The 24,043-nt window shown below is 46.0% G+C and overlaps 1 protein-coding gene across 1 annotated transcript in view; it reads right to left on the reverse strand.

Moving 5' to 3' along the window:
• Positions 1-3,442: 3,442 nt before the first annotated feature.
• dscaml1 (Down syndrome cell adhesion molecule like 1) overlaps positions 3,443-24,043 on the reverse strand; it is a 58,542-nt gene continuing 37,941 nt past the window's right edge. The window contains exons 8-35 of the mRNA XM_085916281.1: positions 22,908-23,050; positions 22,693-22,822; positions 20,802-21,080; positions 20,586-20,714; positions 20,296-20,475; positions 19,233-19,438; positions 18,413-18,509; positions 18,222-18,350; positions 17,977-18,144; positions 17,837-17,907; positions 17,489-17,729; positions 15,455-15,601; positions 15,178-15,333; positions 13,860-13,999; positions 11,776-11,929; positions 10,948-11,065; positions 10,705-10,868; positions 10,524-10,622; positions 9,865-10,053; positions 9,668-9,796; positions 9,446-9,604; positions 9,211-9,366; positions 8,746-8,776; positions 8,528-8,646; positions 8,247-8,399; positions 7,854-8,048; positions 7,470-7,778; positions 3,443-7,179 (exon numbers count right to left, since the gene is read on the reverse strand). Coding sequence (XP_085772407.1) covers positions 6,605-7,179; positions 7,470-7,778; positions 7,854-8,048; positions 8,247-8,399; positions 8,528-8,646; positions 8,746-8,776; positions 9,211-9,366; positions 9,446-9,604; positions 9,668-9,796; positions 9,865-10,053; positions 10,524-10,622; positions 10,705-10,868; positions 10,948-11,065; positions 11,776-11,929; positions 13,860-13,999; positions 15,178-15,333; positions 15,455-15,601; positions 17,489-17,729; positions 17,837-17,907; positions 17,977-18,144; positions 18,222-18,350; positions 18,413-18,509; positions 19,233-19,438; positions 20,296-20,475; positions 20,586-20,714; positions 20,802-21,080; positions 22,693-22,822; positions 22,908-23,050 — 4,766 coding nt within the window. The 3' untranslated portion in view covers positions 3,443-6,604. The remainder of the gene's footprint in view (positions 7,180-7,469; positions 7,779-7,853; positions 8,049-8,246; positions 8,400-8,527; positions 8,647-8,745; positions 8,777-9,210; positions 9,367-9,445; positions 9,605-9,667; positions 9,797-9,864; positions 10,054-10,523; positions 10,623-10,704; positions 10,869-10,947; positions 11,066-11,775; positions 11,930-13,859; positions 14,000-15,177; positions 15,334-15,454; positions 15,602-17,488; positions 17,730-17,836; positions 17,908-17,976; positions 18,145-18,221; positions 18,351-18,412; positions 18,510-19,232; positions 19,439-20,295; positions 20,476-20,585; positions 20,715-20,801; positions 21,081-22,692; positions 22,823-22,907; positions 23,051-24,043) is intronic.

A 24,043-nucleotide genomic window follows, 5' to 3' on the forward strand; every position in this document is an offset into this window, starting at 1 on the left:
TTTGGGTGTGGCACTTTTCACTTTCATTTAAATTTTGACCCTGATTTTTCCCTAATGAAGTGGCCTGTGATTAGGTACACCTGAAAATGGCGGTGTACCTAATGGAGTGTCCTTGTGACGTCACAGATCCACCAGCCAATCAGAAAGTGGGGGGTTGTTTGGGTGTGGCACTTTTCACTTTCATTTAAATTTTGACCATGATTTTTCCCTAATGAAGTGGCCTGTGATTAGGTACACCTGAAAATGGCGGTGTACCTAATGGAGTGTCCTTGTGACGTCACAGATCCACCAGCCAATCAGAAAGTGGGGGGTTGTTTGGGTGTGGCACTTTTCACTTTCATTTAAATTTTGACCCTGATTTTTCCCTAATGAAGTGGCCTGTGATTAGGTACACCTGAAAATGGCGGTGTACCTAATGGAGTGTCCTTGTGACGTCACAGATCAAACAGCCAATCAGAAAGTGGGGGGTTGTTTGGGTGTGGCACTTTTCACTTTCATTTAAATTTTGACCCTGATTTTTCCCTAATGAAGTGGCCTGTGATTAGGTACACCTGAAAATGGCGGTGTACCTAATGGAGTGTCCTTGTGACGTCACAGATCAAACAGCCAATCAGAAAGTGGGGGGTTGTTTGGGTGTGGCACTTTTCACTTTCATTTAAATTTTGACCATGATTTTTCCCTAATGAAGTGGCCTGTGATTAGGTACACCTGAAAATGGCGGTGTACCTAATGGAGTGTCCTTGTTACGTCACAGATCCACCAGCCAATCAGAAAGTGGGGGGTTGTTTGGGTGTGGCACTTTTCACTTTCATTTAAATTTTGACCCTGATTTTTCCCTAATGAAGTGGCCTGTGATAAGGTACACCTGAAAATGGCGGTGTACCTAATGGAGTGTCCTTGTGACGTCACAGATCCACCAGCCAATCAGAAAGTGGGGGGTTGTTTGGGTGTGGCACTTTTCACTTTCATTTAAATTTTGACCATGATTTTTCCCTAATGAAGTGGCCTGTGATTAGGTACACCTGAAAATGGCGGTGTACCTAATGGAGTGTCCTTGTGACGTCACAGATCCACCAGCCAATCAGAAAGTGGGGGGTTGTTTGGGTGTGGCACTTTTCACTTTCATTTAAATTTTGACCATGATTTTTCCCTAATGAAGTGGCCTGTGATTAGGTACACCTGAAAATGGCGGTGTACCTAATGGAGTGTCCTTGTGACGTCACAGATCCACCAGCCAATCAGAAAGTGGGGGGTTGTTTGGGTGTGGCACTTTTCACTTTCATTTAAATTTTGACCCTGATTTTTCCCTAATGAAGTGGCCTGTGATTAGGTACACCTGAAAATGGCGGTGTACCTAATGGAGTGTCCTTGTGACGTCACAGATCAAACAGCCAATCAGAAAGTGGGGGGTTGTTTGGGTGTGGCACTTTTCACTTTCATTTAAATTTTGACCATGATTTTTCCCTAATGAAGTGGCCTGTGATTAGGTACACCTGAAAATGGCGGTGTACCTAATGGAGTGTCCTTGTGACGTCACAGATCCACCAGCCAATCAGAAAGTGGGGGGTTGTTTGGGTGTGGCACTTTTCACTTTCATTTAAATTTTGACCCTGATTTTTCCCTAATGAAGTGGCCTGTGATTAGGTACACCTGAAAATGGCGGTGTACCTAATGGAGTGTCCTTGTGACGTCACAGATCAAACAGCCAATCAGAAAGTGGGGGGTTGTTTGGGTGTGGCACTTTTCACTTTCATTTAAATTTTGACCCTGATTTTTCCCTAATGAAGTGGCCTGTGATTAGGTACACCTGAAAATGGCGGTGTACCTAATGGAGTGTCCTTGTGACGTCACAGATCCACCAGCCAATCAGAAAGTGGGGGGTTGTTTGGGTGTGGCACTTTTCACTTTCATTTAAATTTTGACCATGATTTTTCCCTAATGAAGTGGCCTGTGATTAGGTACACCTGAAAATGGCGGTGTACCTAATGGAGTGTCCTTGTGACGTCACAGATCCACCAGCCAATCAGAAAGTGGGGGGTTGTTTGGGTGTGGCACTTTTCACTTTCATTTAAATTTTGACCATGATTTTTCCCTAATGAAGTGGCCTGTGATTAGGTACACCTGAAAATGGCGGTGTACCTAATGGAGTGTCCTTGTGACGTCACAGATCAAACAGCCAATCAGAAAGTGGGGGGTTGTTTGGGTGTGGCACTTTTCACTTTCATTTAAATTTTGACCATGATTTTTCCCTAATGAAGTGGCCTGTGATTAGGTACACCTGAAAATGGCGGTGTACCTAATGGAGTGTCCTTGTGACGTCACAGATCAACCAGCCAATCAGAAAGTGGGGGGTTGTTTGGGTGTGGCACTTTTCACTTTCATTTAAATTTTGACCATGATTTTTCCCTAATGAAGTGGCCTGTGATTAGGTACACCTGAAAATGGCGGTGTACCTAATGGAGTGTCCTTGTGACGTCACAGATCCACCAGCCAATCAGAAAGTGGGGGGTTGTTTGGGTGTGGCACTTTTCACTTTCATTTAAATTTTGACCCTGATTTTTCCCTAATGAAGTGGCCTGTGATTAGGTACACCTGAAAATGGCGGTGTACCTAATGGAGTGTCCTTGTGACGTCACAGATCAAACAGCCAATCAGAAAGTGGGGGGTTGTTTGGGTGTGGCACTTTTCACTTTCATTTAAATTTTGACCCTGATTTTTCCCTAATGAAGTGGCCTGTGATTAGGTACACCTGAAAATGGCGGTGTACCTAATGGAGTGTCCTTGTGACGTCACAGATCCACCAGCCAATCAGAAAGTGGGGGGTTGTTTGGGTGTGGCACTTTTCACTTTCATTTAAATTTTGACCATGATTTTTCCCTAATGAAGTGGCCTGTGATTAGGTACACCTGAAAATGGCGGTGTACCTAATGGAGTGTCCTTGTGACGTCACAGATCCACCAGCCAATCAGAAAGTGGGGGGTTGTTTGGGTGTGGCACTTTTCACTTTCATTTAAATTTTGACCATGATTTTTCCCTAATGAAGTGGCCTGTGATTAGGTACACCTGAAAATGGCGGTGTACCTAATGGAGTGTCCTTGTGACGTCACAGATCAAACAGCCAATCAGAAAGTGGGGGGTTGTTTGGGTGTGGCACTTTTCACTTTCATTTAAATTTTGACCATGATTTTTCCCTAATGAAGTGGCCTGTTATTAGGAACACCTGAAAATGGCAGTGTACCTGATGGAGTTTCCGAGTGATGTTTTTTTTTTTAAATAATATAAGTAATGCTTTAAAAAAAACATCCTGTAAGATATATTCTGCGAGATTCCCAAACAAATCCAAATGATTTTTTTTCATCCATGTCCTGTGGATTGTGATGGAAAACGACCAACAACATAAATCTACAATGTAAGAAAAAAAAAAAAGACCAATATATCACAGTTCATAAAAAGATAGCTTTATTGCACAAGGTGTTGAGTATTTTTTTCCTGCATTTTGTTTATTTTCATAGAAAAAGAAAATGTCGAGTTCAACACAAGCAATTGCAAATCCAAGCAAACGTTTGCCCGCAAAATAGGAATGAAGGACCAAGCGCTGCTTTTTCAAAATGTTTTCATGACCCCTCGTTTCAGCATTTGCCACTTGGCAACCAGCAGAATGTTCACAACATGCAAATGCTTCTGTCCTCAAGCGGGATTCAAACTTTAACAAAACCAAACCAAAGAAGACAATGCAACCAAATGTCCTGTAAAAGAAGAAATCATATTTGAATTGTGCATGGTCCACCCTGACTTGTTTCACAAAATCAAGATAAAACAATTTCTTTATAATTCTATTCATTTTTTTTAAATAGTTTTCCATTAAGTCCTCTCGCTTCAATACAATAACTTCAATTTAAAGTTTACATTGTGCCCTGGTATCTAGTGAAGATGTTGAAAATAGTCGTCATTTATACAAAAACACTTTTCCTATGTACACAGGGTTTCTACTGATGAAATAGAAATGATGTCATAGGGGCCTCTGATTGGTTGAGCTGATGACAAAGCATTTGGGGAGGGGATTCCCAAAACCGAGGATGCTTCACATTTTTCTTCAACATGGATTGAAAATACTCCATTTGCATTCAAAATCAAACGTCCTCAACGGCATTGCATTTCCATTTAGAACCTTCACACGAGCTTTTTCTGTAGGAGACATTGGATTTACTTTAAGCAAACTGACATCAGATCAATGTGTCTTGGAAATTTGACCGGTAGCGGACATTTTGTCATTGTATCCGATAGGCGCGTGACAGAACGTAAAATTTGTTTCTGCAAAACGGAGTACATGAAGTGGAAACGTAAAGGCTAAAGTGACGCAGAAAATAGTCCAGTAGGGTGCGATGGCATCGTTGGTGAACACACATTTGTAAGGTACAATACAACATATTACAACAGGCTCACTCACTTAACTGTGCAGTGGATATCAAAAGTCTACACACCCCTGTTCAAATGCGTATGAAAAAACGACAACGCTATAAAAAAAATAAATTATGTAAAATACAAAATGTATTTTTAAGAGGGAAAGTAAAAATGACTCAGATAAATACATCCAAAAATAAATTAAAAAATAAATAAATTATGTAAAATATAAAATATATTTTTAAGAGAGAAAGTAAAAATGACTGCGAACAGGTGGTTGCAAAAGTCAAAAACTGAGGTTTTTCGGGGGGGGGGGCAAAAGTTGGCAGTTGTGTGCTAATTTCCATTTAACATCAGATTGAATGTGATTGGTTCTGAACACAGCCTCATCTCCAGTTATACGAGGATGTGCACACTTATGCAACCACATTATTTCATTTATATATTTTATTTCCTCTTTAAATATTACTTTGTTTAATATTTTTTAACTAAGGTTATAGTTCTCAATAATGCTGGAAAAAAAAAATTGAAACCATTTTTCTTAAATGGTAAATTTCACAAAATGTGTCATTTCAACAGGGGTGTGTAGACTTTTCCCATCCACTATGTTCTGCTCTTGTTTTGACTTTTTTTTCTTTCTTTTTCAACAGCAAGCTCACCACACACTATTTGTTTTCTACCTAGCAACACAATCTTACACCACGACTTGACTGTGCTTTGTCTTCCAAGCCGCGTCCAAGTTCAGGAGAGAAAGATGACGGCGCCTCATCGTCTTCTTTCCTCCCGGCCGGCCGGCCGTGACGCTTTGTGCTACCCGTTAAAGTCACTCGCCTCTTTGTCGTTCTCTTTCGGAGCGATTGTCTTATGATCTTTTCTAATATATTTTCAATTAGAACGGCTTTAATAGGTTTTTTTTCGTCTCAATAGTCATATATTTGCTATATATTTGAATAGAAATATATATATGTACATATAGTATTTTATTTTAAAAGAAACATATATTGTTTTCTATTGCGAGAGCCCTAATGTTTGTTACGTTTGATCATTGCAAAACATTTGGAGCAACTCTATTTTTTTTGTTTTTGGAATTGATTCTTTGTGATGAGATTATGCTATTGGAGAATTAATGGTGAAGAAATAAAAATCGAATCAAATAAAAAGACACAGCGCCATGCATCAAGCTAAACTCAATACACCGAGGCTCTTTTTTATTTACTGACCTAACATTCCAAAGATGTGTTTGGAATGATTCATTCATTCACTTCTCCCTAATCGCTTTAATATGTTCCTCTGCGTATTCAATTTTTTAGGGGATGGGCGGGGGCTAACCATCAATGACAAAAGTCGGCTTGTGAAGTGACAATTTCTCTTTCTACGTGTTTGCTAATGTCTGGAAATGACGCCGGGGAAGTTAAACAAAATGGAATGACCACTGCACTTGTGGCATCTCGACAAACCTTCAGAGTAACTTGTTCCCCCCCTCGCCTTTCTTTCCATGGCAAACGATATCATCGTTAAAAAATAAAATTCAAAACGCAGCTTCGTAAGTACAAAACGGACTGTGGGTTTTTACTGTTTGGACGCTCGGCATACAGCTTTGATTTTTAAAAAGGTCCACCGTTGTTGTGTGCCTGCCACACGTGCACATATACTGTATATATTTACATATATCCACACAAACAAACAAACACACACACACACACACGCGCGCGCAAAGCTTAAAAATTGTCAAATGAAATTCTCCATCGGCAGAAATGAGAATTCCCTCACTGAGAAATTTCATGGAGTGTTTTAACCACATGTGGTGGCAAATGCATACAGTTAACGCATCCTGCCGCGGCGTAATGCCGTGATATGAGCTCCTTCGCACCTAAAACAGAACCGGCGTGAAATTCAACCGACTGCCTCCAGGATTTTGTGCATACGTTGGACGAGGGGGAAGTCGAAGTGGACAAAAAAAAAAAAAATCATACGTGTTTTGCCAAGTGGTGACATAAAAGAGGGAGACACGCCATCAGGCAGAAAGAAAGGCAACCCCCTGTGCTGTGGAGACCCCCCCCTCAACTTCTCCTTATGGGAGCCCGAGCAGCCCCTCTGCAGCCTGGCACAGCGCAGGCATCCACGGGTGAGGAGCCGGGCGTCGGTGTTTTATCCGCTCCACATTTGACCGCTAATCTTCTTAGTTAGCCGCCACGACGTCAGGCTAGACCAGAGTGTACGACTTGGAGTAAGCCCCGGCGCCACCATCCCTCTGCTTCTGTAGTCTGCCTAAGCCTGATGAGCTGCTCTCCAAAAGAGAGTCTCTGGATCCTCCCATCTTGGAGGAGGAGGAAGAGGCGCCAGCGGGCGTGCCTCCCGTGGCCCCCACAGCCCCGCCGGAGGATGATGATGCCCCGGCGGCGGCGGCGGCGGTAGCTGCGGCGGCGGCCGCGGCGCTCTGGACCCCCGTTGCCGAGGAGCCCGGCATGGTGAGAGTCCTCTGAGGGAGCGTGGAGCTGCTGGAGCTGGCGGACATGCCGCCTCCACCTCCTCCAGAGGCTCCTCCGGAAGATGCCCCAGAGGAGGTGAGGTTGGACAGGCCAGAGTGGCCCATGGTTAGGGCTTGCTGCTTTGCAGAGTCCATAGTCATGTGACGGCCTTGAGTGTGGTACGCCCGCTGGGCCAGGCCGCGGATGGAGGCTTCGCGGGGGGGAACCACTGGACACGGGTCATGGTGCTCGGACTGCTTTCGGAAGAAGGGGTCCGACTTCATGTAGAGGGGGATGTTGCAGTAGTCACCTGCACAAGTCAAGCAAAAACAAAAAATATGGAGATTTCAATGATGTGACCCTTAGATGCATACGTGGGTAAAAAATGACCCGGTGATTTCTTTTTTTTTTTTAAATGTCATCCTAATAAAAATGTTATCTTTTAATATTCCAAGTATTATAATATAATTTACAATGTTCACATTTTTCTATGACTGTTGGAGGTAATTGTGTTTTTCAAAGAAGTTCAAAAGTAAGTCAATATCAAAATATTTCCAACATTAAATCATGATTTATTCTAAGAACCAGGACAAGACTTACTCTTGGCGCGGTGCGGGATGGGCACGGCTACATTCTTGCCGCGATCGTAGTCCTGGGGCTTGGGCGGCGAGGCGGTGAAGCGGCAGATGCCGGGTTCGGAGGGCGTGCTCATGGACGTCATGCTGTCGGCGTTGTCGTTGGTGCCCGTGGTCATCTGATCGGAGGAGCTGTCGGAGATGAAGCACTCGGTGATCTCGAATTTGGCGTGCTGCAGATGCTCCTCCAGCTTGGCGTGCTCGTACGCCCTGGCTAACTCCTCGTAGGTCGACGAGGCGCTCTCGGTCGACACCATGCTGTTACGACCCTTATCTGCGGGGAGGAAGTCACTCCGGCGTCACTCTACCGACATCCTTAACCTGACGGGGACGGCGGTGGAGCGCCAACCTGTATCCTGCGAGAGGCTGGCGCTGTAGCTGTCGCTTTCTGTGACGGTGATGCCGTGCTGCGAGCTGACCGTACGCCAGTCCGAGGCGAGAACCCGGGCCGGCGTGGAAGCCTGACACTTAGTCAGAGTCCACTGACTGGAGTAGCGGTTCCTGATGCTGTGGGCGGATTTGACACTCTTCCTAGAAACCGGATCTGGTGGGTGGAAGGTCAAACGCGTTTCAAATGGAGGACGGACGTTGGCCACCGAAGACGTATCTCGTGGGGTTCAACAAACCAGGAAGACACGTTTGTCATATCGACATTTTCATTATCGCTCACTGCTTCAAATTAGCTCACGTTTGTTTTTGTCTCAGATGGTGAGAAGGCCCAACGAGGAGAAAGATCACTTACTGGTTCCTGGTCTGATGTCTGACATGTCAATCAAAGGACCAGTGTTCTGGATGAGAGCAGGGTGGTGAACGGACACACCTGCGCAGAAGCTTTGCGGGTTCCCGGTCTGATTGAACTCCGTGTCGGTCACAGGTATGGTGGCCTTGTCCTCGCCTGTCCCAGAGGCAGGAAGGAGTTGGCATAAGCGAGTCCTGTGTTTATTATCGCCGCGACGCACGCACAGATGCGAGGACAACAACACTCTGTGTCTCTCCGGCTCGCCGGTTCTGCCTTCCTCTCACCGATCTGCTTGATGCCCTCTTTGTCTTCGATCAGCAGCTGCACTCTCGGGATGTCGATGTGCAAGCGCGGGCCCTGAGGCGGGCCCTTCACTGGCGTGTCAAAGCTTCGGTTGTTTTTACTGCGCCGCCGCACACACGGACAAACGTTTGCAGTCGGGATGGGATCGATCGGATTGTAGAGGTTGCCGTTAAAAACCCGAGTAGGAGAGACTTCTTACCTGATCAGCATCTCTGCTAGGCTTTTGGCATCTAGGAGGAAAAAAAAAGACATGGATTTTTTTCCAGTTATATAAATCGATAAAAATTCAAATTAAAATTGAAAAATAGAATAAATAACAATAAAAAAAAAAAAAAAAAGAAAAATAGAATAAATAAAAATAATAAAATAAAGTAAAATTATACCTGTCACGCAAACCAATCATATGTTTCAAGCCCTCAAGAAATTGTTGAAAATTTGATTTTATGATGGGGTGTCTAAAAATGGATGGGCGGAGGAATTTCAGAAACAGGTAGTTCTAACCAACAACACAAAACAAACAAAGCAAAAAAAAAAAAAAACCCTCCTTGGCAGAGGTAAAACTTCATTCCAAAATCTGTTTGAAGTCAGCTCCATCTCCAGGCTGCTTTGTTCTTATTGCCAACTCACCACACTCCACCACGTCCTACTTTACTTCTCTTCTCACCTCGCAGTCTCTTCAGCCTCTTTTCTTTGCGTTTCTTGCGGACGATAAAGAGGAGCGCCACACCAAGAGTGACTAAAATCACCGGGCAGCCGATAGAAAACAGCTTCTTGACGTCGTCGTTCTTTTCCAAGGGTGACTTGATGGGAGGAATTGTGCCTGAGCAAAAAAAAAAAAAGCGATGATAATCAAATGAGCCGGTTCGACGTCCAACGAGTATATCAGACTGTCAACTCACTGCCGTCGTAATCCAGCGTGGCAAACTGGGAGCTCTGGTTTCCACAGCCGGCACTGTTACAAGCTTTCATCTTCAGTTCGTACCAGGTGGCTTCACGCAGCTCGGCCAGGAACACATCAGTGGTGGCGTTGGTGCGGACGTTCTGCCATACCCAAGTACCTGAACCCACACGTCCACGTTGAGACATTTACCTTTTTTTTTTTTTTCCTGGAAGTGACTCACCTTTCGGGCGAAACTCGAGTGTCACCACGCCGATCGGACAGCCGCCGCTGGCCCAGCCCTGCAGGTTGAGGCGGGCGTGACTGGAGTTGATGTGGGTGAAAACGGGTTGGTCCTTGTTGAACTGGGGTTCTAGAAAAAGCAGTTTCACATTTATTTTTCAGATTTTGCCATTTTATTTTTTTTAATAGGTGTCTCACCACGGCCGTGCGTCTTAGCCTCGATGATCTCACTGATGCGTCCCGCTCCGACGCTGTTCTTTGCCGCCAGCTTGACTTTGTACCAAGTGCCGCAGCGCAGGTTGTCCAATTTAAAAGAGCGCTCGGTAGAGCTGATGAACACGTCTTTCCACTCTTCTGTGTTGTCCACAGAGTACTGAAGCACAAATCCTGCACACAAATAAACTATTTGGTCCATCCGTTACATTCATAGAGCATCCTTATCTTTCTTAGTCCATTGAGAAACAATACATCTATATTCCACTAGATGGCAGCATTAGTCCGTCCCAATGACCCTAAACAAAGCTGAAGAACGGCCTAGTTTTCCTAGGTTAGTCAAAAACCTCAAGAGATGCTGCTTGCTCACGAGGGTAATCAGTATGTTGTTTTTACATGCAAAACAAAATCAGCCATATGGAAAAAAAAAAGAAACATTTTTCTGCTTGGTGACGTGAATGTCTGCCTTTTTCATTTTGTCTACTTGTTTCCTTTTAATAATGAGAATCAAAGAGCTGACAGGAACTATTTTTTAACTGTTACAAAACCTCCCTGCATCAAACTTACAGTAATGGACATAATTAGATTTTTCCCAACCAATTGGATCTTAGATAAAGAAAAATTCTAAATATAGCCGATCGTACCCCTGATAGAGCTGCCTCCGTTATCTCCTGGTATCCAGGCCAGAGTGATGGAGGAAGTAGAGGTGGTGGACACGGTGAGTCGAGGCTGGTCTGGAGGAACTGAACATAAGAGAGTTTGCCGTGAAACTGCTCGCCCTTCTCCCTGCTTGAGAACACACAGCAGATGCTTTCAGTTCGCCACCTTGCACTAAAAGATTAACGATGATGGTGTCAAAGCCCAACGTGTTGGTGGCCGTGCAGGTGTAGTAGCCCGAATCCTCAGCCTTGACAGTACGTAGCACCAGTGTGCCGTTGGTCATGATGAGACGCTGTCCGTCCAGAGACACCGGGATGGCTGTGTTCTCGCTACCCGAGAGAAACGTCGACATTTTACGCCACTGTTCTAATTTAAGCATCAATGACTCAATTTGGTATCGTGTCTCACCTGTCTTTGGTCCATTTGATAGTTGGTGTTGGTTCGCCTACAGAGTTGCAAGGCAGCCGGACTTCTTTCATCCATGGGGTGGTCACCGTACCTCCGAACGATAGGATCTTAGCAGGGGCTGGTGGAATAGGAAAAAATAGACATGAGACCTGCGCTAAGTGTTAAAAGTGGTGCATTTTTTATTTTTACGCTTTGGTTTCTTGCACCTGACAAAAAAGTAGACTAGACTATAGACTAGCTTGAAGTAGGGCTAAATTGTGGCGCAGGTGGTGTAACAAGATTTCGATTGAGACGCAAAGAACAAATTATTCCCTGTTGGAAGCGCAGAAATGTCTCGGAGACCTACGTGGTGAATAAATTGATTAAAATATATCCCCACAGACAAATGACATTGCCCAGCAAAGTATAGAATGTGAATAATACGAAACGTGACGGAGAATGAGCTGAAAGGATATAATGGGGGGGGGAGGGGGTTCCGGGCTTCCATTCAATTGAGGCCTTGTCACCCTCCCACTTATTTTCACTGGCTAGGCTTCTTAACGCTAGCACTCTAGTGCACTTATGTTTGGTTGAATGAAGTATCGAGTGGGCAAGCCTGAGGACGCTGCCATTTACAGCTGCCGATCACATGCATGCTAGCAAACCTTTACACTGAGCAGAAAAAAAAACTAACAAAGCAGACAGTACTCCTTTTAAATTCCAACTCCAGTGTATAGGCCGTCTTTTAATTCAACGCCTATTCATTTAACTGGCCTCTTCATTGCCTGGTTAAGTCGTCTCCTGTCATACTATTTTCTGAATGAATGAATATAAGTACTTGGAGCTCACCCTTGGCGGCTGGCTCAACGGTGACCTTGTCGCTGAAGTTTCCGCGTCCTGCAGTGGTGACGGCCGCAGCCCAGATCAAGTACTGCTGCCTGTGGTTGAGGTGGCTGATGCGGTAGAAGACGAGCTCCGGGTTGGCTTCGTATTCGCTGGGCATCTGATGAGAACGGCAGGGGGAGAGGACACAGCGTGAAGGTTCTCCATTGCCGATGGTGTTTGTAATTTTATTGTATAATGTTTTTTTTTTTTAGGGAAGCATATCATTTCATGATGAAGTAGTAACAAAATCAGTTGAGTAAAATCCAGGGGGTTCCACACACTGGGTCATACTGTCATTTTATTCGAGAAGCGGAAGTAATGTGAAGGACTCAGTGAACATCAGCTTAATGCAAAACAAGCCCTCAAGTCTTCCCTTAAATCCAAAAAGAAGTGTCGTGGAATATGCTGAGTTTTTTTTTTTTAATGCAGGGGGGAGGGCAAACTCACCCCCAAAAAATGTGTGTGTATGAGAGGGGGCAAGACTTGAAGGGAGGAAAGGAGGATGAGAGGAGAGCAGGGTGAAAACAGACAATGGCTAAGAGATATCACAAAGAGTCATACACTAATGAGGCCAATCTACAGCAGCCACAACACACATGCAAAATAACAGCAATTCACATTTGCACCCACAAAGTGAGTGACAGAGAAAGCCCACACATGCAGTACACATGACCTGGAGCTGGATGTGTAATTGCAGTGTGTTTAACCCAGCCATGTGTTTGCTGTCTAGTCACATCACTGCCTTCTCAAATGGTAAATGCAAAACGTGGAACTGACATTGTGGAGGGAAGATTTGTATTTTCTGCGCTCCATTATTCCAGGTCCGGAGTAAAATTGCGTCTGCTGGATTATTTATATTTGGGCAGGTTCCGTACAGTCATGTTTTTTGTCAGTCTGTTCTATTGATCATCCATTCTGGCTGTGCCATCCTTTATCTACCTTTCACTTTTTAGCCAGTGCTCACATTCATCTACCTCAACAGCGCCCCCCCCACCCCACCCCACTAACTACCGCCGCCCCCCACTTTGTGCTTTGCAACCTCTCGCTGACTCACATTGACTTCAATGACTCTCCTCTCTGTGCATTTGTCTCAATACCCTCCAGTGGATGGAGGGGAAGGCCTGAGTAGTTATGAATGGATAGATATTAGGATGGAAACTGTACGAGTAAAAACAGTGGTGGTCGGGTGGGGTGGGGGGGGGCTCGCGGGGGTGGGGGGGGGAGTAAGCTTGTGTTGCTAAAACGGATATTAAAATATTCCTTAGGCGTGGAGATAGCGGCGATCCAGGGAACAATAGACCGAGATAATGAAAAGAAGAACAAAAGTACTCCCCCGCGGTGTGTTTGCAACCCCCCCTCCCTGTAACCCTTCCTTCCTTCCTTCCTTCCTTCCTTCCTTCCTTCCTTCCTTCCTTCCTTCCTTCCTTCCTTCCTTCCTTCCTTCCTTCCTTCCTTCCTTCCTTCCCCTTTAGTTGCACTCATTTACATAGTAATCATCCTGAACTCTGCATGGGGCTTCAGATGGACGCATGAATGGCTGGCGAGATGGAGAGATGGAGAGATGGAGAGAGGGAGAGAGGGAAAGAGGACGCGATGGAGACAGAGATAGATAGATAGATAGATAGATAGATAGATAGATAGATAGATAGATAGATAGTGTGTCCTTGTCGCTCATATGAATGTGCGTGTGTTATTTTTTTTCTGTGCTGCTTGATGAACAGATGAGGTTGTCGTGGCAACGTGATGAGACGCAGATATGCAAATGAGGCGGGAGGGTGAGCTCGCACGCGCACACACTGCGGTACGAGTGGAGCTCATTTCACACACACGCCTCGTGCTGAGACTGCAGCAAAAAAGTGCACACACAATCCATGCACATTTTTAATTGGATCAATTTTAACCGTTATCTTTGCGTCGTATGGATTACACACAACAAAAACTGAAGAGGGGGGGAAAAAACATGTAATGCTTCCTCCAAACATAGTATCCAATGTTCCAAACATGATCTCTTTTCTTCCTAATAAATCCATGCAGCCCTTTTCACTCACCGGTCGTCCTGATCCGGGGCTCAAGCAGTAGATGGTGTACTTGCGGATGATTCCATTTGGTTTATGGGGGGGTAACCAAGATACCACCACACTGCTGGCAGAGGAGGGCACAGCTTTGATGCCAGCTGGAGGCCCGGGGTCTGCACATTAGACAAAAAAGAAGAACATACTGAGGACAACAAGCGATGAATGTGTGCTTTCCAAAAAAAAAAAAAAAAATCATAATAAAAAACCATGTGTCATTAGACACCTGAATAGACAGACATTACAGTGAGCCGACATTCTGTATTGCATTCTATTGACTAGACGCAGGTGTCGGCTACTTACTGAGCTATTCGCTCACTAAAACTGGATGTGAGGGCTCAAAGAGGACCATAAAGTACCCAAAGCGCTATAACAAGCACGGTCGTGTAAACACACATCCACACATTCAAAGGGACGCCTGCAGAGGGAGGGCATGAATCACTGTCATCTCTGCTTTTACGGCGGCCTGACGACTGCTCTGTTTGCACAACTCCACTGTAAACACTTCCCCATATGCCGCGCCGAGCACTGAGGGCAAAGGGATCAGAAAGATAATGTTGAACGTATGTGAAGAGGTTGCCCCTGGACACCGTGTCGGCCCGCATCAGGGCAAAAAAATAAAAATAAAAAGCCGCTCGGGCATGTATTTGAAGAGCTAGCGCAGGGAAGCTAACACAAAAAATACACAATAGAAAAAAGGAATAAAAGCTTTTTTTTTTTTTAATGTATGTGTGAAATGACACTTCTTCAAAATCTTCTGCCACCCTTCCTTGTCGGGGCCTCGGGGAAAGAGCAGAGAGGCGGATCCGGATGTAATCCACAAGCCACCAGTGTAAGCACAAAATTAATTCTCTCTAAGCTACAAAGAATTAATCTCTCGCTTGTACAGGGTGCCGGCCGGGTGAGACTTGCGCACAAACAATAGCGTGTTTTCTCACACTGGCACACCAAAGCTGGGAAATGCACTCATGCACACACACACATGCTAAACAACCCCCCCCCCCCCCCTCTCTGATGGCTTTACATGCACAGATCCACACAGCCTTAGGCTCATCACATGCACGCGCGCACACACGCTTTTTGGCTTCTTAATTCTCATTAGCACTGGTAATGGCACATCAGAGCACAAAGAGGTTTTAATCAGCTACCTCAGCCTTACAAAGACCCTCACCCCCCGCCCCCCCTCACCCTCCATGAATGTGCCTCCCACACCGCAGCTGAAACATCTTAAACCCTTGGATAAAATTGCTTTATCCATGTGTGTGCCGATAAAACGCATCAAGGGCGGACTCACAATCCTCCCGGGTCTGGATGTATAGGACATTGCTGCGTACGCCATCACCAGCCTGTGTGTAGGCCAGCACCTGGATGCTGTAGTTGGTGAACTTCTCCAGACCTCTGAGCTCCACCTGCTCCTTGGTTGTGGTGATATTTTGCATCTCACCCCATTCTGAGGAACAAACAGATGCTCATATTGGATACTTAGTTTTCTCAACATGCTGTTTTCCAAGGACTATGCCACTGATACCAGCCTTATTTTAAGGTATAGGGTACTCGAGCAGCCAACACACCTCCGTCGGGGAAGACGGCCCAAAAGATGACACGGTAGCCCTTCAGAACGCCGTGCAGGGTCATCCTGGGGGGTTCGACCCAAGAGATGACCGCTTCATCTGAGGTGACGGAGATTGCCCGCACATTCTGAGGAGGTTGGCTTGGAACTGATGACACAGTGGGAAAAGGACATATTGAGTAAGTCATGCAAGTAATAGCAAGAGCCCACTGTTTATTTTTTATCATTTGTGAAAAACAACCAAAATTACAGCAGCTAAAGTGAGTCACTTAGTTGTGAACGTCTTCTTTGGTGAAAATAAATGTCTGTATTATACTGTCCCCTGGTGGCCAAATTGCAAACACCAGAAGGACCATAATGTATGGTACAAAGTATAAAGTATGGTATAATCTGAATAAAAAGGAAAAGGAAGCCTTGGCAAAGGTTAGACAGTAAATCAGGAGTGCGTAGCGAGTGGCCCATTGAAGGTTAATTAGCGAAGCCCTAATGAGCGTTTCCGCCGCAATCTTGCAAAATATATAGGAGCATCTCTCTCTCTCTCTCTTTCTGCACAAGTCAAGCTCTGTTCTCGCTCATCCAGGTGTCGCCTTTTCAGTCTTTGAATAACGCGCAGTGTTGACGACGAACAGAAGTCAACTTGTGCATATCGGGATGGGCAGGAAGAGAGGCGAGTGAAAGACATGAGATTGGGCCAAGTCCGCCAGGGCCGTTATTCTGGGCAGCTGGCGTGGAGGGCGGAGGTGGGGAGGAGGACGGAGGAAGCCAGGAAACTGGGCCTTGTATGAATAGACCTTTGGGTTAGCAGTGTAAATAATTAGGATGCATCGTTTCTCACTTTGCAGGTATAAAATGAGGACATGTGCTTCATTTAGGGGAGAAAAGATGACGGCCTGCTAGCATGACAAGCCGCTAGATAAATAAAGAGTAGAACATAGCCGTGTCTATTTGTTGGCTCGTTAATAAGACACCAAAACATTTTTTTTTTTTGACTGCAAGGAGGAGGGAGAGAGTTAAAAGCAGAGGAAGGGCAGAAAAAGATGAAAAAGAGATGCAGGGAGACAAAGCGTTCAGCTGCGGATAATTACAGCAGGAAACGGGCCGAGGGAAAGACGGACCGACAGACAAGCTAATTATAATTATTTTTAGTATGCTTGTTGTTATCACTATTATCATAATGGCCGTCAATATCGCTGTCGCCACGGTGACAGCCACGGGGAAGCGCCGGAGGGCTCTGCCTGCTCTGGACCAACTGTTCACTGCGTGTGAGGAGGGAACGACAGGCAGTGATGATGGAGATTGTAGGAAGCCTGTTTTTTTTTTTTTGGGGGGGGGGGGGGGGTTAAGGCTATAATGACATACTATGTTGGGTACCGCAAATGCGGTATGATGCTAACGGACAGTTGCTAAATCAGAAACAGCTGGAAGTCGTGTTTTTGGGAGTTAAGAGCTTTTCTACCCTCAATGTGTCGGACGGCAAGTACAATTGATGTAAATGTTTGGCCCTTTCGATAAAAAAAAAGAACATCAATCAGATCCGTTGTAGTTGTTTATTTCCATCCAATCACCCAGCTTTTTTTTATCACGGCAGTTCTTTGTGCACACCCGAAAGCTTGGGCTTACGGCGGGCATTCATTCTTGTTAGAATAGAGCGAAGGCGGTTGGTTTTTTCGAGTGACAACGACAACAACAAACACAAAGATGGAGGAGCGTGACACAGTTCAGGCGGCGAGAAAGCGACACGGAACGTGCAGTAACTGTGAATCAAAGCTGGCGGATGGCTGACAGTTTGCTCTTCCACTTGCTCACGCGGTGCCGTGCTGTTTGAAAAGCAGCAATTACGGCAGCTGGTCACTAAAGTGCCGCGTTTTTTTTACACTTGGAAAAACAACAAACATTTCCTTTTTTTTTTTTATTATCGTTTCCCGTGACGCTGAAGTGCACTGTATGATACTTGGAGGTGTTTTGCTCCAAAATATTTAGTCCTAATGTTAGCTTTCCGTACGTGGTCATCGACTGTCTGCTTACTGCTCCTTACCGTCTTCGAGCGTGGTCGCATTGATCTCGGAGCTGGAGGGCCCGGTGCCAGCTCTATTGAAGGCCTGAACCACCACGCCGTACTGAGCGAACTTCTTGAGGTTGTCCAATGTGTAGACCTCGCTATCTCCGGTGGCCTTCATCTCCACAATGGTGTATTGCCCGTTGCTGCCCGGACCGTTTTCTCTGTAACCAATTTGGTAACCTCGGATCACTCCGTTTTGTAGCTCCTTCCTGGGAGCCTGTGGAGTGGAATGAGATGAATCTCAATATCTTTTTATCTCTCAGCACTGGCGGAGCTAGAGGGGGGGCCGCGGGGGGCACTGGGCCACCCCGATAGAATTATTACCTTCCAAGTGACCCTGATGCTTTGAGAGGTCACCGGCTGCAGGATCACATCCATGGGAGGACCATCAGGTTCTATGAAAATGGAGTAGATCATTTGAAACACAGCCAAAGAAAAACTGATTCTTTCCTCAAAGTACTTACGAGCTTCCTCCGTGCTGATGGTGAGCTCCTTACTGGCCTCGCTCTTCCCGATGGCGTTGTAGGAATACATGCGGATGCTGTAGACCGACGCCGGGTGGAGGTCCACAATGTTGGCCTGATTGTTAGTGGGGGAAATGTTTCGAGTGGCGTGCTTCAGCTCCCAGGTATCTGACAAAATAGATGTCCATGTTTCCTGTCAGTCCGCAGAATCAAGGATCCTCTTATGATGTGGTTTTTGGACTTACCTGTCTTGTTCTTGTATTCGATGTCATAGGAAGTGATGACGCTGTTGCCGTCAAACCTCTGCGTCCATCGTAGGTTCATACTACGATCTTTTACTTCACGCACCTCAAGTTCGGGAGGATCCGGGGGTTCTGAGGATTAAGGAGTGTGATTGGAACCGGATTGATATAAATGGAAAGAGGACTATGAGTACCTTGCACGGTGAGCTGGATGAGGCCTCGTCCTTCTCCGTACGAGTTGATAGCGTGACAGGAGAAGAAGACCGAGTCCTCACGTTCTGCTGGTTTTAGCTACAAGGAGTTAGCAAGAGACAGGTTAGCAAGTCCACTTTGAGGATCTGATGAATGAAAGCGTGTGTATTCCGTTAAAATATTTTTAAATGATGAATGGTAATAAAAATTGCCTGTAATATGTTTATTCTTTTAAAGAAGACAATTTGCAATTTTAGTATTGACACAAGAAGTCGATGTACGTTTTGTCTTTGCGGGCCACATATAATGATTTGGTGGGCTGTATCTGGCCCCCGGGCCTTAGGTTTGACACCGATGTTATAGTTTTAAAAAAAAATAAAAAAATGCGATCTTGGTAGTAAACTCCCACCAAGAGCGCCGCAATCTGTTAGCGGCCACACGCAATTTCGCGCTCGCTATAGATAGCCGCAAAGTCGAAATCAGTGATGTCATAGCCTGACACTTAAAAAGCATCGAGTCAGTGTTTTGATGTCATCCGCATTCTCCTCACAGCCTCTAGGGAGGACACTCGCGTGGTATTTGAAGACACTCGGGTTGTGTCGACTTATTAGTTATATTTGGCAATTCATTTCTTTCTTTGGCAACATCACCCCGGCAACATCATCTCTCAGCATGCACACGTAATCGCGTAGGGAATTGCAAATGCTAGTTCTTTCCGAAACGATATTCTTCGACTTCAAGTAAAGCGACTGCGCTGTTTCTGTAACTTGCTCCTACAATTTGTCAAGTCATATCGTCACCGCTTGTCTGAGCGTTTCTTACCTTGAGAGTGGACAACACCTCGTCCGTCTTCTCGTTGGGGCTGGTGGTAATAGAGTAGCGGGGATTGCGGTCGGGGTCAATGACCGTGTCGCCTCGCTCCCAGCGGATGATGATAGGCCATTCCCCCCTCGCTGTGCAGTTCAGCTCCTTAACGTGACCCTTCTTGGCCATGGTGGTGTTGGGGTGACTTGTGATCATGGCTGGAACTGGAGCGGGGAGAACGGGAAGGAGGGGGGGGAGGCAGAAAAGTGAGTGGATAATAAGCAGGGTTTAAAAGAAGGTGAAGGAGCAGAGAGGGGAAAAGAGCGAGGTGGGTTTGAGAGCGGGCAAGCCGTGAAGAGCGATGGTCAATGAGGTAAAGTCGATAAAGCTCCTCTCGCATTCTCCGATAGTTAACACGGAGGTCGAGGTGAATGAAGAGGCAAAAACGATACACTCTGCCTTCCTCTGTACACAAAATCAGCGGCGCACTCAATCTTACCGCGCGCACCGTATCGACCCGAGGAGGAAGGTTCTGCTGTTTTTGTTTTCATCACTTATTCATTCAACCAAGGAGACAAAACGGAGGAAGGCAGAAGAGAGGAACGGTTCAATCGATAACAAGTAAAGCCAGAGGCGGACGGGCGGGCGGGTTGTTCGTACACTTATGTCAGAAATGTTCCGTTGACATCTCTTTTGTCAGCGCCGCTGTCGGTTAAGGTCACCGTCCGGCGTGATGGAGCTAATATGGCTCGCTTCTAAATGGCGACTCGGTGTGCGGCGCGCGCGGGCGGCGTCCTCCGGCACTCTCCGCGTGCTTTTTCATCACGCCGGTCGGCCGTTACTGACAGCGAGGGCAGGCCGCGGCGATTGATTGCAGATAATGAATAAGCTCAAAGTGGTTTTGATTGTCTGGAGACAGATCCCGAGGGTTCGGGGGGGGGGGGGGGGATCAATTGCTCACTTGCTCGACATTCTCACAACCTAGCCAATATATGTCCACATACACGTCGAGGTTTAAATTAGCCGTCTTGGCCGCTAGCTTCGTCCATCTTTGTCTTATATATATGGTGGTTCTACTCACTCTTAACAGTGAGCGCCATGCTCTTGCTGATGTCAGAGCCCACCCCGTTGGAGGCCTGACACAAGTAGAAGCCACGATCTTCTTCCAGGACGTGACGGATGAGTAGCGAACCGTTGTTCATGATCTGGATTCGGCCCGTCAGAGGTACGGGGTGGTACTGCTGTGGGTTCCCGATGCCGGCTGAGACAAAATACAGAGGAGAGAGAAATGGATATCGAATACGAGGATCGCGCTCGTTTTCTCATTTTCGATAGTTTTTGTATCGCCAAGCTAAGAATGTGATTTTGTACCTAGTGCGCTTTTGCCGTGCTTCCACATGACCTTGGGAGGAGGGTATCCGTCAACTGAGCAGTTGAGAATACCCGACTTGCCGTAGATTCCATCCTGGTTGTTGGGCTGCACCACAAAACGAGGAGGCACTGCGGGGAATAAAGTTTCAAGCCCATCAGTTAGCATTTAAAAAAAAAAATGAGATGGGTTTAAAATCGAATCTGTTTCTTTTTCACCTGTGACAGTGAGTTGCCTCTCAGTGCTCACAGTGGCAGCATCGTTGCTGGCGATGCAGGTGTAGTTGCCGTTGTGCTTCAGCGACACTTTTGAGATCTGCAAGGAACTCATGAACTCCTTGGTGTCGATGGTGATGCCCGAGGAAGGCACGATCTCCTGGCCGTCCTTGCGCCACGTGATGCGGATGGGCATGTCGCCGGACGCCACCACGCAAGCGATGTACATCAACTTGCCGATGGAGGTCGGCGGGAAGTCAAAAGGCTGGATCAGCGGAGGAACTAAGCGAGGGATGGAATAGTGACGTCACGGCAGCGTGTGATGAAAAGAGAGTTGCGTCGAGACCACGCAAGGACGGGAAACAGGGTGAAGTACGGGGCAGGAGAGCGGGAGACGACGGGCGAAGACAGTCATGGAAATAAAGGCGAGACGGGAATCAAAACGGTTTTGATGGTTGTTTAAATGAGCGAGGGGGTGAGTAAGAGGTGAAGACAGAGATTCAAAGTCAGATATGAAGAAGTGAAGGATGGAATACAGAGAGGCGGAATATGGGGGGGAGACGTGCCGATTTGGAGAAGTGAGGGCATCGAAAGGACATGAGGTGTGGAGTCAGCCGTGTGTGGGGTAGAGGTGAGGAGAGAACAAAGAGAGAGATGGAAGAAAAAAAAGACTGTTAAGAGATTCACCAAAATTAATGTCAACCCCTCGTCAAAGCTTCTATAGCACGGTGTCAAACCTAAGGCCCAGGGGCCAGATTCGGCCCGCCACATAATTTTATGTGGCCCACAAAGACTACATTGTCCACTTTAAAAATAAAATATATATATATATATATGGCAACATTTATTACCATTCGCCAATTTTTACTAGCCTCTGATTTCAAAACTAATTATTCATTAATTTGTTGTGTAGCATGTACTGTATATAAAGCGTTGACAGTCACAATGGCCCTCCGAAGGAAACGACGATGCGGCCCGCGACAAAAATGAGTTTGGCACTCCTGTTCTAAAGCATTTTCGCCTGCCTATCTACGCCCACTAGCCTCTGCGCCGGTGCCCCCCGCCAACCTTGCCACTCCAACCCGCCCTGCCCTGATAAAGCCAACCCATAATAGCTGCTCTAATTAGGGCCCCCATCCACAGGGGGAGAATGGTGTTGCTATGGAAACCGATGGAGGTGATTCAGAGTTAGGGAGGGTGGCGGCAGTGGGAGGGGGGGGGGGGGGGGTTACAGCTGAGACATCTGGGGGATTTAATCTGGACCTCATTAAAATTCATCTAATTAAATCAGAGACATGACGAGCACACATTCGCATAGCCGCACTTTGCAAACGCACGTACGCAAACAGGAGGCGCCGTTATTTTTCCGGCAACAATGCGGGCGCCGCAGAGGGCAAAGTGAATGAACACGCATGGCCACAGGTAAAACCCAAAAACATCCGCCACACATGTACACATGTGTAAATCCTATTCGATAGCACTCCAACTCCGTGTAATTGCTGAGTGGATGCGAGAGCGCACGAGGCCTCGCCGCCCCTTAATCAGGGGTTATTAGAGGCAATGCATACACGCTTTATTTTCTTCCTGCTTTAACTCCCAACACTTCTCCGAACTCTGAATATTTCCCTTTTGCACTCATTAGCAAGAATCAGATGAATTTAGACAGTTTCTATTCCAATGCTAAAAAGTAAGTTAGCCAAATGCTGGGAGTGGATACAGATACGAAGAAGACTTTCACTACTACTATGAGTGGCTGAGTAAAATTATTTCGCAGAAGATAAAGAATATATGACAATGCATATTTTTATATTGTCTGTCTACATGCGTTGCTGCATAGTTTGTGTTCTGTTTTGCCCGCTGACGTAGGGAATTTTATTAGTATGATGTGACTCACCTTTAACTGTGACGTAAACAGTTTGCTTGATGAACAACTGAGGTTGTATGAGTACACTGCAGATGTATGCTCCCTCGTCCATCCCCTTTTGGACATCAGTAAGCTTCAGGGTACCGTTTTCAAACACCACCTGCAAAAAAATACAACAATTTTCAGTTGTTTTTTTCAGTTCCAGTTAATTATTATTTTTTTTTACAACTACTCTAAGACTTTACCTGGCGATGGTTGTCAGGTAGCAGAAGTCCCTCCTTGTACCAGTTGATGGAGTAATACGGGTAGCCGATCACTCGGCAATTCACAAAAGAGCTTCGTCCTGCCACGGCCGTGATGTTCTTCATGGGTCGAATCCTTGGATTGCCTGATTAACAGAGACGGTGAGAAGGGGAAAAAAAAACCAGACAGAAAGAGGGAGAGATTTGACCAGAAGGAGAAGAGAGGAAAAGAAGATCATCAGTTGATGGTGCCGCACTTAGGCGTGGAATTTTTGCAATTTTTGGGAAGGAATTACAGGGGGGGGGGGGGGGGAGGCATGGACAAGAAGGGCAAGAAGAGAAAGAGAAAAAATTCAAAGAATGATCTTGATTTAGGAAAAGTATTTTTATTATTGTATTTATTTATTACTATATTTATTATTATTATTTTATACAAGTCATAAAAACAATGAGGAGCAGCCAATTTAGAACATTCCCACTTAGGTTGTGACCAAAAATGTCAGCAGCGGCCAGTAGTTGTAACAATACGAGACAAAACAGTGAGGCAGTCAAGCAATCCAGAGAGAAATGGAAAATGTATCTGGAGTCAACAGGACAACCGCGAGCATCCCCTCAATCATCCTTCACCTGTTGCCCGACCTTCTCTTCTTCCAGTTCAACTTCTCTACATCTTTGTATTTGTCTCTCTTTGACGCCGCCCGCCTCACCCCCCGCCCCCCCTTCACCCGCTCTCCTCCATTTCTCAGTGTGTGCCGAGCTTTGAAGTCTCAGCTTTGACGAGCCAAAGATGTATTATTCAGCAGCGCCGTCTCGCGAGCGCACAGACGCAGAAAAAAAAATAACACACACACACGGAGATATACAGTATATCCACGTGTATGTTCAATCTCAGCAATGACGAGCTGTGGATGGAGTGAGAGAAAGAGACTGCACGGGACACAGAGAGCGGGATGAGTCGGCAGCGCCGCCGCCGTGTCCATCAGGGTCAGTCATCATCCTGACAGGACCGGTCCTGTCACCAGAATTTACCGTCACTCGATCCATATTGCCGGCACTCCTCTTTTCTCATCACATCCATCTACACGACAAGCATCTGCTTCATGCTCTTCTTCCTCTCTTATAAACCGAGTGTTAAACGA

Source organism: Syngnathus leptorhynchus, chromosome 7, assembly GCF_054491065.1.
Source record: "Syngnathus leptorhynchus isolate UIUO chromosome 7, UIUO_Slep, whole genome shotgun sequence".
NCBI lineage: Eukaryota > Metazoa > Chordata > Actinopteri > Syngnathiformes > Syngnathidae > Syngnathus > Syngnathus leptorhynchus.